This window comes from Corythoichthys intestinalis, chromosome 2, assembly GCF_030265065.1.
Source record: "Corythoichthys intestinalis isolate RoL2023-P3 chromosome 2, ASM3026506v1, whole genome shotgun sequence".
NCBI lineage: Eukaryota > Metazoa > Chordata > Actinopteri > Syngnathiformes > Syngnathidae > Corythoichthys > Corythoichthys intestinalis.
Window position 1 is genome coordinate 17,971,281 of NC_080396.1, and position 13,677 is coordinate 17,984,957.

Genomic DNA, 13,677 nt, shown 5'->3' on the forward strand with positions numbered 1-13,677 from the left:
TATTTTATCTTTATTTTATCAGGCAGTCTCATTGAGATTAATATCTCTTATACAAGAGAGGCCTGAGTACAAAGAAACATTCGCAAATATCAAACAACACAAAATACACTAACGGAAACAGTTACAATAATCAGTAAAAACATCAGACAAAAGAGATTTAAAATCACCAAGATCAATGATTGACTGTAGTTTAAGAGTAGTTTGCAATTCATTCCATTTAAGAGGAGCATAGTAGCTAAAACCAGTTCTGCCAACATTAGTGCGAGTGAGTGGAATGTTTAGGGTTAAGTAGTTGGATGATCGTGTTATGTAGTTACTGGATTTGAATGACAGGAGAGATGTGAGGTAGTTCGGAAGTTTGCACAGTAAAGCCTTATGGATGAATAACATGATATGGGTATTTCTTCTTGATTGTAGTGAGGACCAACCAACGTTTTGATAAAGGGTACAATGATGAGTGTGGAAATTGTCATTGGTGATGAAACGTAGTGCACTGTGATAGACCGGGTTTAACTGTTGAAGAGTTGATGGAGCTGCATGACAGTACAGGATGTCCCCATAATCAAGTACAGAAACAAAAGAAGATAATACAATGGTTTTTCGGTTGGAAGTTGACAGACAGCCTTTGATTCTAAACAGGAAGCTAAGTTTAAATTTAAGTTTACGGATTATGAGAATGAGAATGAGAATGCTTTATTTTGGACATGAGAAAATAAAAGTAATAAACAAACAAACAAAACAAACAAAAAATACAAACCAATTATAATACTTGAGATAACAGCAGCAATATTTAAGACAATAACAATAATAAATATTAGAATTTATTCATTGTGTCCAAAAAGGAGTAGGATGAAGCATATGCTTATTAAAACCTACCCCCCTTTTCTATTCCTCAATAATATCAGTCCGCCTTATTTAATTAGGCCTCATATCAACAAAGAAATAATGCAACCATATACATAAGATGCAAGACAAAATAAAAATAAAATGAAATAAAAAGTACCAGCCAATAACAGATATGTGAAAACCCCCTATATTAAAACCCTTCCTCTTCCCTATACCCTGTGAAAACCATGTGTTTGTACCACTTCTTAAACTGGGTCATGCTTGGACATTGCTTGAGCCCCTCATCTAACTTATTCCACAGCCTTACTCCACGAACAGAAACACAAAAGCTTTTTAATGTAGTCCGCACTCTCTGATGCTGTAAGTGAAGCTCCCCTCTCAAACTGTAATGACCTTCTCTGTTAGAAAACAACTTCTGTATATTGCCAGGAAGTAACATGTGGATAACCTTATACATGAGCTGAGCTGTTTGAAAATGAACCAAGTCCGTGAGTTTTAAAGTTCTGGATTCTAAAAATAATATATTAGTATGATCCCTATAACCAGCATTATGTATTATTCTTATGGCTCTTTTTTGCAAAATGGATAGTGAATTTATTGTACATTTATAAGTATTACCCCAGACCTCTGCACAGTAGTGTAAATATGGCAGGATTAAAGAGCAGTAAAGAATGTGGAGTGATTTATTATCAAGAAGGTGTTTTGCTTTATTCAGTACTGAAATGCTTCTTGCTAATTTACTTTGTATATGTTTTATATGAGCTTTCCAATTAACCTTGTCATCAATCACAACGCCAAGAAACCTATTTTCATGGACCCTTTCAATATTCACCCCATCTATCTGTATCTGTACGTGACTATATTTATTTTGGCTGCTAAATAACATAAATTTAGTTTTACTTAAGTTTAATGTGGTTTGTTTCTATCAAACCATGCTTTCAGTTTACAAATCTCCTCAGAAACCCTCCCCAGGAGTTCATGTAAGTCCCCCCCCAGAGCAAAAGATACTAGTGTCATCTGCAAATAAAACTAATTTTAGTTTGCTTGAAACTTTGTATATGTCATTTATGTAAAGAATGAACAGTTTTGGACCTAACACTGAACCCTGTGGGACGCCACAAGCAATGTCCAAGCATGATGATGCATAGTCACCCAACTTCACAAATTGTTTCCTGTTACTTAAATAACTCTTCACCCAGTGTAGTACCACCCCCCTGATCCCATAATTTTCAAGTTTATTAATTAAAATGTCATGGTTAATAGTGTCAAATGCTTTCTGTAGATCTATGAATATTCCAACTGAATGTAATTTGTGGTCAAGAGCGTTAGTGATCTCCTCAACTAATTCTATTAAGGCTAGTGATGTTGAACTGTTTGCCCTAAATCCATACTGACCATCAAAAAGTAAGTTATATTTACTGATGAAATTATCTAATCGTTTGCTGAATAATTTTTCCAGAATTTTGGAAAATTGTGGAAGTAGAGAAACAGGCCTGTAATTTGTGAAGTGGTGTCTATTCCCAGTCTTGTATAATGGCACTACTTTTGCTATTTTCATTTTGTTTGGAAATGTACCCGTTTGAAATGATAAGTTACAGATGTATGTTAGTGGTTTTGAAATCCCCTCAATGACCTTTTTCACAACTGTCATGTCAATGTCATTTAAGTCAGTGGATGTTTTGCATTTACAATTATTTACAGTATCGATTATTTCTTGTTCTACAACTGCTGTAAGGAACATTGAGCTGGGATTCCTTTTGATGAGGTTGTCATTCCACTCATCAGATAAACTTACATTTGGAATTTTTTTTGCCAGATTATGTCCAATATTTACAAAGAACGTGTTGAAGCTGCTGACAATGTCATCCATATTCTTCTTCATATCATTATCCACAAAGTATTGAGGATAACTGTTGTTTACTACCATTTTTAATTATTCCATTCAATATATCCCATATTCCTTTAATATTGTTTTTGTTGTTATACAAAATTTTACTATAATATTCTTTCATACATACCCTTATAATATTAGTCAGTTTATTTTTATATTTTTTGTATTTATTTTCTGCCTCTGTAGTTCTTTCTTTTATGAATTCTCTATACAGTGTATTCTTCTTCTTACATGCGTTCTGTAATCCTTTCGTGAACCATGGTCGATCTTTGGGCTTTTGTTTTCTGCTGTACTGTTTTAATGGACAGTTTTTATCATATAATGATGTGAATATATTCAAAAACCTTTCATATACACAGTCTATGTCACTTCCATTGCATACATTTCCCCAGTTTTGTTCTAATAAATCCTTTTTAAATGAGTTCAGAGTTTCCTCTGTCCTCACCCTCCTGTATTTGACAATTTGCGCTGGCAAATTTCTAAACTGGGTGCCGTTATAAACTGTAAAAACTGGTAGGTGGTCACTAATATCATTAATTAACAGTCCGCTTACTGTATTAAGTTCAATGTCATTGGAGAATATATTATCTATTAAAGTAGCACTGCTGGTTGTGATTCGGCTCGGTCTGGTGATTTTTGGATACAAACTCAAACTGTACATGGTATTGATAAATTCATCAACCGCTTGGTGCTTGTTTGGATTGAGCAAATCAATATTGAAATCCCCACAAATGAACACAATTTTCTGAATAGCTTTTAAAAACATTTCTCCTATCCAATCCTTGAATGCTTCAATACTAGAGCCAGGTGCTCTATATATACAGCTGATTATGACATTCTTGCTTTTTTCATCATCTAATTCAATTGTTATACATTCCAACAGGTTATCAACCACAGTTGTCATGTTTTCTACAACTTTGTAGTTCAGATTTTTATCCACATACAAAGCGACACCTCCTCCACTCTTGTTCTTTCGGTTTACACAGTTAAATTCATAACCATCCAGTTCAAAATCCATTCCTTTATCTGCTTTGAGCCATGTTTCTGATATGGCAATTATTTTGAATGGTTTTATAAATTGATTCAGATACTCTCTTATATGACTGAAGTTAGCATACATACTTCTGCTATTGAGATGTATTATTGATAATTTATTGTTCATTTTAATGGTAGAGTTGTACTGTTCCTCGGTGTAATAGCAGCAGTTGATGTTGGTATTAAAACAGAAATTATTGTCCGGATCAATATCATGCTCCAGCTCGAATGATTTGTGTTCGATATGTTGAAATGTTCTGAGCTCTAGTTCCCCATGTTGATCAATCCTTTGGAATACATCGCTATTGTCTCTAGATGGTGATGGATGTGTCATGATGGTGTGTGTTTTCATACCTCACAAGTCTGTGTTGCTTATTCATACCTGGCCAATTCCTCTATGCTCCTGACGACCAATGTTTTAGCTTCTTCGGGTGACCCATTTAGTTTGATGAATATTTTACAGTTCGATGTCCATGTTTGTTGAATTTTCCCTTGTTTTTTCATTAGTCGTGCTTTTCTTGCGATATCAGCGTTTTGTTTTGTCAGATGCTCGTTCATGAACACGTCGGTTCCCTTCAGTTTCCTTCCTTGTTTTAACAGTGCGGTTTTGTGCTTTCTATTGACAAACTTGATGATGACAGCTCGTTTGTCGCTGTCGGCTCTCCGGGGTAGAGGGTGGCAGGCCTCGATGGTATTCCGGTCCACCTCAATCCCTTTGGACTGGAAAAAGCTGGCCACCTGTTGCTCAACGGATCCGACATCCTGCTCGCTGGGCTCCCCAACGCTATCGGTCACAGCCCGGGCGTATGACCACGGCTGGATCCGGAGCCCAGTTACGATCACATCGTTAATCCGTGTGTGTTGCTCCAACTCCGCCACTCGGCACTCCAACTGCGCCAATCGGCGGTCCTTCTCGGCATTCTGGATTCGGAGAGCCTTTACTTCCTCCACTAGGTTCAGGATCGATTTTTGCTGTAGCTTGATCACTGATATCTCTTCTGATAAGAAGTCAAGAGATTTCTCCCTCCTCGGCAGTCAATGCCTTCTTTGGACCCATTTTGCTAGCGACGCTGATTGTAAGTATTAGATGATGAATATGAGTTTTGAATGATAAATTACTGTCAATCCAAATTCCTAAGTATTTGTATGAATCAGTGAGAGTAATTTGAGTACCATTTAGGGATTTGATTCCGGGTAAGTTATTGTCAGTCATGGTGGAAATGGAGAAAACCATGTATTTAGTTTTTTCAGCATTTAAAACTAATCTGTGATTATGAAGAGATATTTGTAGGCTATCAAAAGCAGTCTGTAAATGACTCAGAGCTAGAGATGGGGAAGAACCGGGCGCATATAGAATACAATCATCAGCGAAAAAGTGGACATTACAATATTGATTAGGAAGAAAAATATTATTAATGTATAACGTAAAAAGGAGTGGTCCAAGGACAGACCCCTGCGGCACCCCATTTATAATAGTAAGTGGACTTGATTGAACACCGTCAGCAGCAACAGTTTGAATTCTGTCTGTAAGGTAGGACTTAAACCAGTTGAGGGCATTAATATCTAAACCTATGGCCTGCAGTTTATGAAGTAGAATTTTATGATCAACGGTATTGAATGCTTTTGAAAGATCAATGAAAAGAGCAGCACAGAACTGTTTATTATCAAGAAAGGAGACAATGTTATTTAGGACAGAAACTGTAGCTGTAATTGTACTGTGACCTGGGCGAAAACCAGACTGTTGCGGCTGAAGTATGTTAGATGAGTCAATAAAAGAACGTAGTTGCGAATTGATCAATGATTCAAGAATTTTGGATAAAAACGGAAGCTTGGATATAGGACGGTAATTATTGAGGTCAGAGATATCACCATTTTTATGTAGCGGGATTACAGTAGCAGTTTTGCAAGGGGTAGGGATGATGCCGGAAAGAAGGGTTTGGTTAAAAATGTGAGCTAAATATGGACTGATAAAATGAGCACTTAATTGAAGGAGATATGGGTCTAGATGGTCTGCACCAGCATTTTTGGAAGCCTTCCCTTTCCACAAAATTGTAAAAACTTGACTTGAGGAGGCTGAAGCACTGATGGGCATGAATTACATTTAAAAAATAAAACCATAAATTGTAAACAACATTTGACATATTTTGTTGACTGTTTAATGCATTCTATTGGTATACAATTTATTGTAATTATATTACATTCTGAAACCATTTTTAATAGGCCACAATAATAAGTGATAGCAGATTTATGTTGAATCAGTATCAGCTTTTGCTGTCAGATTGTGACACAACATAGTAAGCTAAGTTATACAAAGCAAACAGTGGCACACATCACATAACATAAATTCAGTAAGCAACACAAAGTTAGGATAGCAACGGACAAGCGCAACATTGAAAAATGATAATGCAAAAGACTCAGAAGCAGTTTAGAGAGGGAAATATGTATTTACTCTTTTCTGTAGCATTAAGTGTTCTCTATACAAAGATAAATCATTATTATTAAAATATGAAGGTAACTAGATTTTTCTTTTAAAAATGTGTACTGTATATATGACTAGTTTATGATTTCATTTCATCAAAATTTGCTGCATTTATTTCTCCTAAGTCATCGTCATCTGATGTCGCAGACGGAAGAAATTCAGTATCTGGCAGGCCTCATAGGATCTGTTAGTCGTCATCTCTGGACTTGCATCACTTGTGTCATCATATGACTAGACCCACTCTCTCTTGATTTTGGGAAACTGGGTGGCGACTGACTTGCAACGCTTTTTAAATCGTGTTGAGGGTTTCCGCCGCTTAATTTTTTTATGTTTAGCATCCTGGAAAAAAAAAATCACAGCAGCATGAAAATATTTGATGAGGTAATCAAATAATAATCAAAGTAGCAGCTATTTGATGCTATTGTTCCCTCTTCAAGTAGGCAGACCTTGATGTTGATGCTGTAGGGCCTGGCAGGTGGATTGTTTTATATATAGGCTTTATATTTAACCTGTGACAGGCCAAAAAAACGAGCAAAGGACCTATTTGGTGCTGGGGACATTTGAATTTACATAATACCTATTGATACAGTAATAAAATCACATGAATTGACGACCTGTCAGCAAACCCATCTACTTAAGACAGGCCAACAGCAACAACAAAAAAATGTCGCACTTCAACAAACAGGCAGTAGGAGTCCCCCGTTTCTACTTATGTCTTTGTGAAACCAAGGTTGCATTGTTGTAGGTTTTCAAAGCTGTCGTTGCTGAAATGATGAAAACAATGAGCCGATTGGGGACCTGTATGAATGCTCACAAAAATGGTCCAAACCTTTGCAGGAGAAGTTTTTTTGGACCACTCATAGTCTCGAGTCTTCCTGTGAGCAATTCATCGCTTCACATCGAGATGGCATGATGAGAAAAACCCATAAAATGTTTGCGATATATGGCGAGGATAGCGTGGTGCTATATTTCCGTGTTCAGAGTGGTGGCGACGCTCACTGAAAGTTACGTCATCAGGTAGCGGTGGGCAGGGCGGCGCGTCCCTCGTTGCCATGGTGTTGCTATGGCCACAACTCAAAAACTACGCGGTCAATTATTATTTATTTTTTTTTCATGCGACTTTTTGAGACAGCGAATGATGCATTTAATACAATTCAACCGAGTAAAACACTCAAGAACGAAATCCGAAAAGCTCTTTAGTTGCCCTTTAAGTACCGTATTTTTCGGATTATAAGTCGCACCTGAGTATAAGTCGCACCAGCCATTAAATGCCCAACGAAGAGGGAAAAAACATACATAAGTCGCCCCGGAGTATAAATCGCATTTTGGGGGGAATTTTACTTGATAAAATCCAACACATTGAACAGATATGTCATCTTGAAAGACAATTTAAATAAAAATACAATAGAGAACAACATGTAAAATAGATGTACAGTATGATAATGTTACATGATGCATGAACAACGAAATGCAAACGTGGCCAGTATGTTAACGTAATATAGCTATTATTCGGATAACTATAGCATGCTAACATGCTAACAAGTTTACCAAAGCCATCACTCCAAAATACCAAAATAACATGTGAAATGATATAATAATGTGTTTATAATTTCACACAAAAGTCGCTCCAGATTATAAGTCGCACCCCCAGCCAAACTATGGAAAAAAAAAAACAAACAAACTGCGACTTATAGTCCGAAAAATACGGTATATCTTTTCATGGGACAACACTGACAAAATGACTTTTACACACTGAAAAGTAGTCTGTGTGCAGCTTATATAATAGAGTTAATTTATTTTCTCCTCAAATAACTCAAAATATAGCCATTAATATCTAAACCCCTGGCAACAAAAATGAGTACACCGCTTAGAAACTACGTACATCCCTAAATGTCCAAATTGAGTACTGCTTGCCATTTTCCCTCCAAAATGTCATGTGACTCGTTACAGGAGTGCTGTCAGCGTTGCTGCAGAGATTGAAGAGGTGGGTGGTCAGCCTGTTAGTGCTCATACCATATGCCTCACTCTACATCAAATTGGTGTTCATGGCTGTCACCCCAGGAGGAAGCCTCTTCTGAAGACTGTACACAAGAAAGCTCGCCTGTCTCATCAGACCATAGGACATGGTTCCAATAATCCATGTCTTCAGGAAACGGTTTGTGGGCTTTCTTTTGTACCGTCTTCAGAACAGGCTTCCTCCTGCCCATGCACACCAATTTAATCTAGAGTGTGGCGTATGGTCTGAGCACTAACAGGGTGACCCCCCCACCTCTTCAATCTCTGCAGCAATGCTGACAGCACTCCTGTAACGAGTCACATGACATTTTGGAGGGAAAAGCACAAGCAGTACTCAATTTGGACATTTAGGAATGTACATAGTTTCTGAGAGGTGTACTCACTTTTGTTACCAGGGGTTTGGATATTAATGGCTATATTTTGAGATATTTTGAGGGGAAAATAAACGAACTCTATTATATAAGCTTCACACAGACTACTTTTCATTGTGTCAAAGTGTCATTTTGTCAGTGTTGTCCCATGAAAAGATATACTTAAATATCTGCAGAAATGCGAGGGGTGTACTCACTTTTGTGATAGACTGTACATACTCATTCATACCTCCTGGGGGAGTCGAAACAGGGTCGTACAGTCCCGTGCCAGCTCCCCCTTGATTTCAATGCATCACACACCGAGGTTGTGGGATGGGTAGGACCCGCTTGGGGGGGATGACATCAGAGTTGCCTTCTTACGGCGGGCCTCGCCATTTTCGCACCTCTATTAACGCACCACATACATCATCCTCCACGGGGAAACTTTGGCGAGAGGTGGTGGAACGGGCGGCTGGGTAGGACCTCTGTGCGGCGGTCCTACTGCCCTAAGCAGGGCTCTCCTATTTTTAATGCATACAGAGCCCAACCTTCGCCACACAATCCCATCACAGTGCTGGGTAATGGCTGCCAGTCGGGGACGTGGCAGCCAAAGTAATAGGGCGGTAGGTGGGTACCACATTTTTCTCTATGGTGTGGCTCCCGGGGCATGGCCTCCTTTCTGCCCCCCCGATTTGTTGGGGGTGGGCTGCGGCCCTGGGGCAGCTCCCGCCGGCAATTCCATTCATCTGAAAGACTATGACATGTCTGATGGGATTCACGCATGACTAGGTGCAATTAGACACACTCAAGTAGAAAAACTCTGTGTCAGGATTAGTGATCAGATAGCACAGAATAGGATGCCAGCATACTCTCACTCACAAGGGATTCACAAAAATACTGTGTTCTCCACCTCACATGGCTGATTTATGTACACTCCACCCCTTCTAATCACTCGTTTTTTCCTTGGTCATTAGCCCCCCAGGTGGTGTCAACTGGAACTACAACTGGCTAAGGATAGCACCAACATATTCATAGTAAGTGTATGCGCTCAATGTATTTCCTGTTGTTGTTTGTACTTCTTCCGTCTCTCTCCTTCTTTTCTTCCGTCCCCCCATTACACCTTCCTGTCCTACTAATAAATGAGGCATGTTGAATGATCACATTGGAGTATGTCATAAAAAAGTGGAAGGGAAAAAAATACAAATTTATAAGGATAGCTTTCCTAACAATAAACACTGTCTTTGCATAAAAAATGCCAACTTTATTATATTTAATATATTTTACCAGCACTTGTACAGTATTTGACTATATCTTGCATTTTGGACTGCTGACTGAAAAGCTGGTATGTTTCTACCCCTAAGTCCTCTGAAACATTACTGTTAGTTGTGTTTTGTGCCTAGTTCCACATTGGAAGAATAACTATTTGTGTTCACATGCATATTTTTACTGTAGGGATACCAGATGAAATGCGACTTCATTCAAAGAAGCGTGTAGTGCTGCTATTGCTGTTCCTATTGGGGGGCATCTACATCGTACGGCGTTCAGACTCAAACAACAATGTGAGTACACTCTTGCAGACTCTCAAACATCTGCTAACAGAGGTTTTTTTAAGTTGATGATAAATGAATTGTTTCTCTTGGAGGATCTGATTAAGTCAAAGGAGCCAGTGTTAATGAATGTAGAACAGAAGGCAGAAAGGACGGCCAATACGGAGCCATGGTTGCAACAGGGTCTGCCTTTCAATGTGACCTATCAAGTGCTTGCAGGTGTACCATTCACTCAGTCCAGTAGGTATATTTTGATGTCTTCAAATGTGTCACAAGAGTATAAACCACTATTGAACTGATTGTACTTTATATGGGTGTGCAATGTAATAGATGGGAGTCTGCAATCACATTTAAGACTAGGATGTCCCGATCCAGGTTTTTGCACTTCCGATCCAATGCAGATATTGTTTTGCACTTCCGATCCGATAACAATACTGGCCGATACCGATACGGGCCTATCTGAGCAAGTTTAAAGTTATTTGGCCACCTTACTTAGTTGTCAGACTCCTATTGAAAAAGGTTTTAGTGCTCTTGATAACAACTAGCCAGCTGAATTAGGAGAGTTTGAATAACACACAACGGTTGGTAACAAGAAACTGACCTGTTTATTCAGTGACAAACAAAAAACATTATTAATAACAAACAGAAATGGTATAGTCAGTAAAACGTGCAAATAATATTGTAAACAGTGGCAAACCCCACAAACCCCCCAAGCTATTAGATGCTTTTAAGGTTTCGTGCATTAGTTACAAAAATTGTATAAAAAGCCTCTCAGGTTTAAATAAACAACTATTTCAGTATCAAGTTAACATTTTAAAACAGTAAATACTACAGTAAACTACATTCAATTCATTTAATTTTGCGAATCAATAAGTTGTTAAAATTTCTCCCGTTATTCCATAATTTCCCTTCTGTCTACTTTCGACAAAGTTTTAAAACTGTTTTGAAGATAGATTCAAGTCATGATTTTGCCGATTTAGGAGTATTTTAGATAAAAAGTTAATTAGGTTCGCTTGGAAGGTTCACAACAGCTTACTAGGGAAGTCTCCTGCTTTAAGATGGCGGCTGTTTACTAACGCAACTAGTTTTCAATGCTTCAATGTTGCTAACGCCGTCAAGTCTGTCATTTTGCATCTAGTTCTACATACATATGATATCTATTATCTACAGTAAAACGATGTTGACGTAGTTTGCAGCGGCTGTCAGCAGCAGTCAGGTATCCTTGTGTTTTTTATCCAGCGGCATGAGTTGAGCTAAAGCCGTGAGTTGAGCATTGGCATTACCCGGGTCTGTGACAAGCATGATGTTTACTCTCGGGACGCAATGCGGTCCGTTTCTCATTGCGTCCCGATGACTGCGCTGTGTATTAGTTCCGCTTTACTTGACATATTTCAATAATCGGAATTTGGATGTTTGTGAATCGTTCTCGAATCTTCCACGGCCGAATCGCTCAAGGATGTAATGACGGCTGGGCATGTTGTACCGTTTGGATGGTGCGTCTTTACTCACGAGAGATAATGGCTCGTCAGCCAGAATGAAGTCTTCGCCAATTACTCTTTTTATTCCCTGGGCTTTGGTACTGTCGAGTGCCAGTTTGTCACGCATAGCAAAAGTTTCTGCCAGTGTTAGTTGCGTAGGACCTTTCTTTTTGTCTTCGGTTTTCTTAACATACTTATATTGTTTGTGGTGGTATTTCGCTAAATGCTTGATTAGGTTGGTTGTATTAAAACTTCTTGCCGCTTTACCACCACACTTGACTTTATTGTGGCATATGTTGCACTCTGCCTCTTCGTCTTTGTCGTCCTTTAAGGTGAAATGATCCCACACAGCTGACATTTTTACCGATAAAGTCTCTCAGTAAATTGGGAGACGGTAATGTAGTGTGTTGAAGGTGTGCCGTAAAATGCGGACCGGATTTTAGGGAAACCGAAGCAAAAACTGGAATGGATTATGTAAATCGGTGCGCTGGAAAACCCGAACCTGACTTAAAAAAAAACTGGATCGGAAGTCTGGATCGGAATTTTTCCGTGTTGGCCGATCCGATACCGATGCGCATTTTTTTTCCCATATCGGCGTCCGATCCGATCCAAATATTTGGATCGGGACATCTCTATTTAAGACACATTAAAAAATTAGCAAAAATGACACATTTGTCTTTCAAAAGTCCTTAGCAACCATGCTCCATTCAAATATACCGACTTCTGCAAACGTCAAGGTTTTTGTATTTAGTAGCTGATAAATGGATGCATTTTTAAAGCTGTTGGAAGTTTCTGAGGTGAGAGTTTAAAGGTACACTATGATTTTTTTTTTTTTTGCATTTCTTTTCATACCATTGGATGCCAATTGCCTCAAGAATTTGCGTTGAAAGTGCCGAGAACGTCATTTTCTAGGCCATTTTAGGTAGTCCTTTTCTGACTTCGCTGCAAAAATGCAGTTTCTATCCAGCTAATTGGAGGATATTCCCATGCTGTTTGTTCTGATTGGCCCTCGGGGACTCGGTGGGTAAGATATGTTGGTCAGAAGGTTTTGGGCTTTGGCAATGAGTGTGTTAATTTAAGGCTGGTTTATACCTGACGCATTTGTGTGCGCCGCATGGCTTCAACGCGGAAAAATTACATCATCTTGGCGACCACGCCTTTCCGCGTGGTTTACAAATATATCAGATTTCCACACCATGTACCTGCCGCCTACCTGAGGCAAATGGAAGGAGTGGGGAAGATTACTCAACTCCTTTGGAAAAAAATAGTGGATAAACTGCTTACTACTTTTTTTTTTTTTTGGTGGGTTAGGTTTCACTCCTAAAACCGCAAAAATGCAAAAAAAAAAAAACAAAAACAAAAAACAGGTTTTACACATGCATTAGGCTACTGCATTACACTGTAACAAGGCATATACTAGTATGAGAAACTGATTTTCATTCAAAATTGTATTTTAAAGTAATATACTTGAACAAAATAAGTACAATGGCGTACCGCAAGCAACACGTCACTTTTGCTCATTAATATTCATGACGTTAGCAACTCTGGCTAGGCGGGTCAACCTCCCGTTTGTCCCTAATAGTAAATGAATGGAAATCGTGTACGAACGAGATGTTTACTGAGCTAAACCTACCAATTCAGTCTGAAAATGATGTCCCTGGTGCCAAATTCACTGGTAAAGATGTGGAAGAACACCAAAATGTTTAGTTAAAGAGATGGCTTGAGTGTCGAGGGCTGAAAAAGACAAGCCGACCTCATCCAGAGTTGGCTTTTTTATCGTCACCTTTCTCTTCTGTGCATTGCCTTACTCCACTGACAATGACATTCTCTTGTTTCAACAATCTATCTTGTACCACCATATGCCCTGTCTTTCTTATATATTATATCCTCTGGTTGTCTTGCGTCGCTGACCGTTCTTAGGGGCAATTTACATTGCTATTTTTGTGTAGCGATCGCAAATGCTACTCAGTGACAGACAAAGAATACTTTAAATTTTTTCATGAATACCAAATCTTAATTCTCTAATTTATTTAAA

General features: G+C 38.6%; 1 protein-coding gene across 1 annotated transcript in view; it reads left to right on the top strand.

Moving 5' to 3' along the window:
• The window catches only part of LOC130912217 (alpha-1,3-mannosyl-glycoprotein 4-beta-N-acetylglucosaminyltransferase C-like), a 43,880-nt gene that overhangs the window by 13,891 nt on the left and 16,312 nt on the right, over positions 1 to 13,677 (top strand). Inside the window, exons 2-4 of the mRNA XM_057830135.1 lie at positions 9,592 to 9,651; positions 10,070 to 10,176; positions 10,260 to 10,404. Of these exons, the coding sequence (XP_057686118.1) occupies positions 10,084 to 10,176; positions 10,260 to 10,404 (238 nt within the window). The 5' untranslated portion in view covers positions 9,592 to 9,651; positions 10,070 to 10,083. The remainder of the gene's footprint in view (positions 1 to 9,591; positions 9,652 to 10,069; positions 10,177 to 10,259; positions 10,405 to 13,677) is intronic.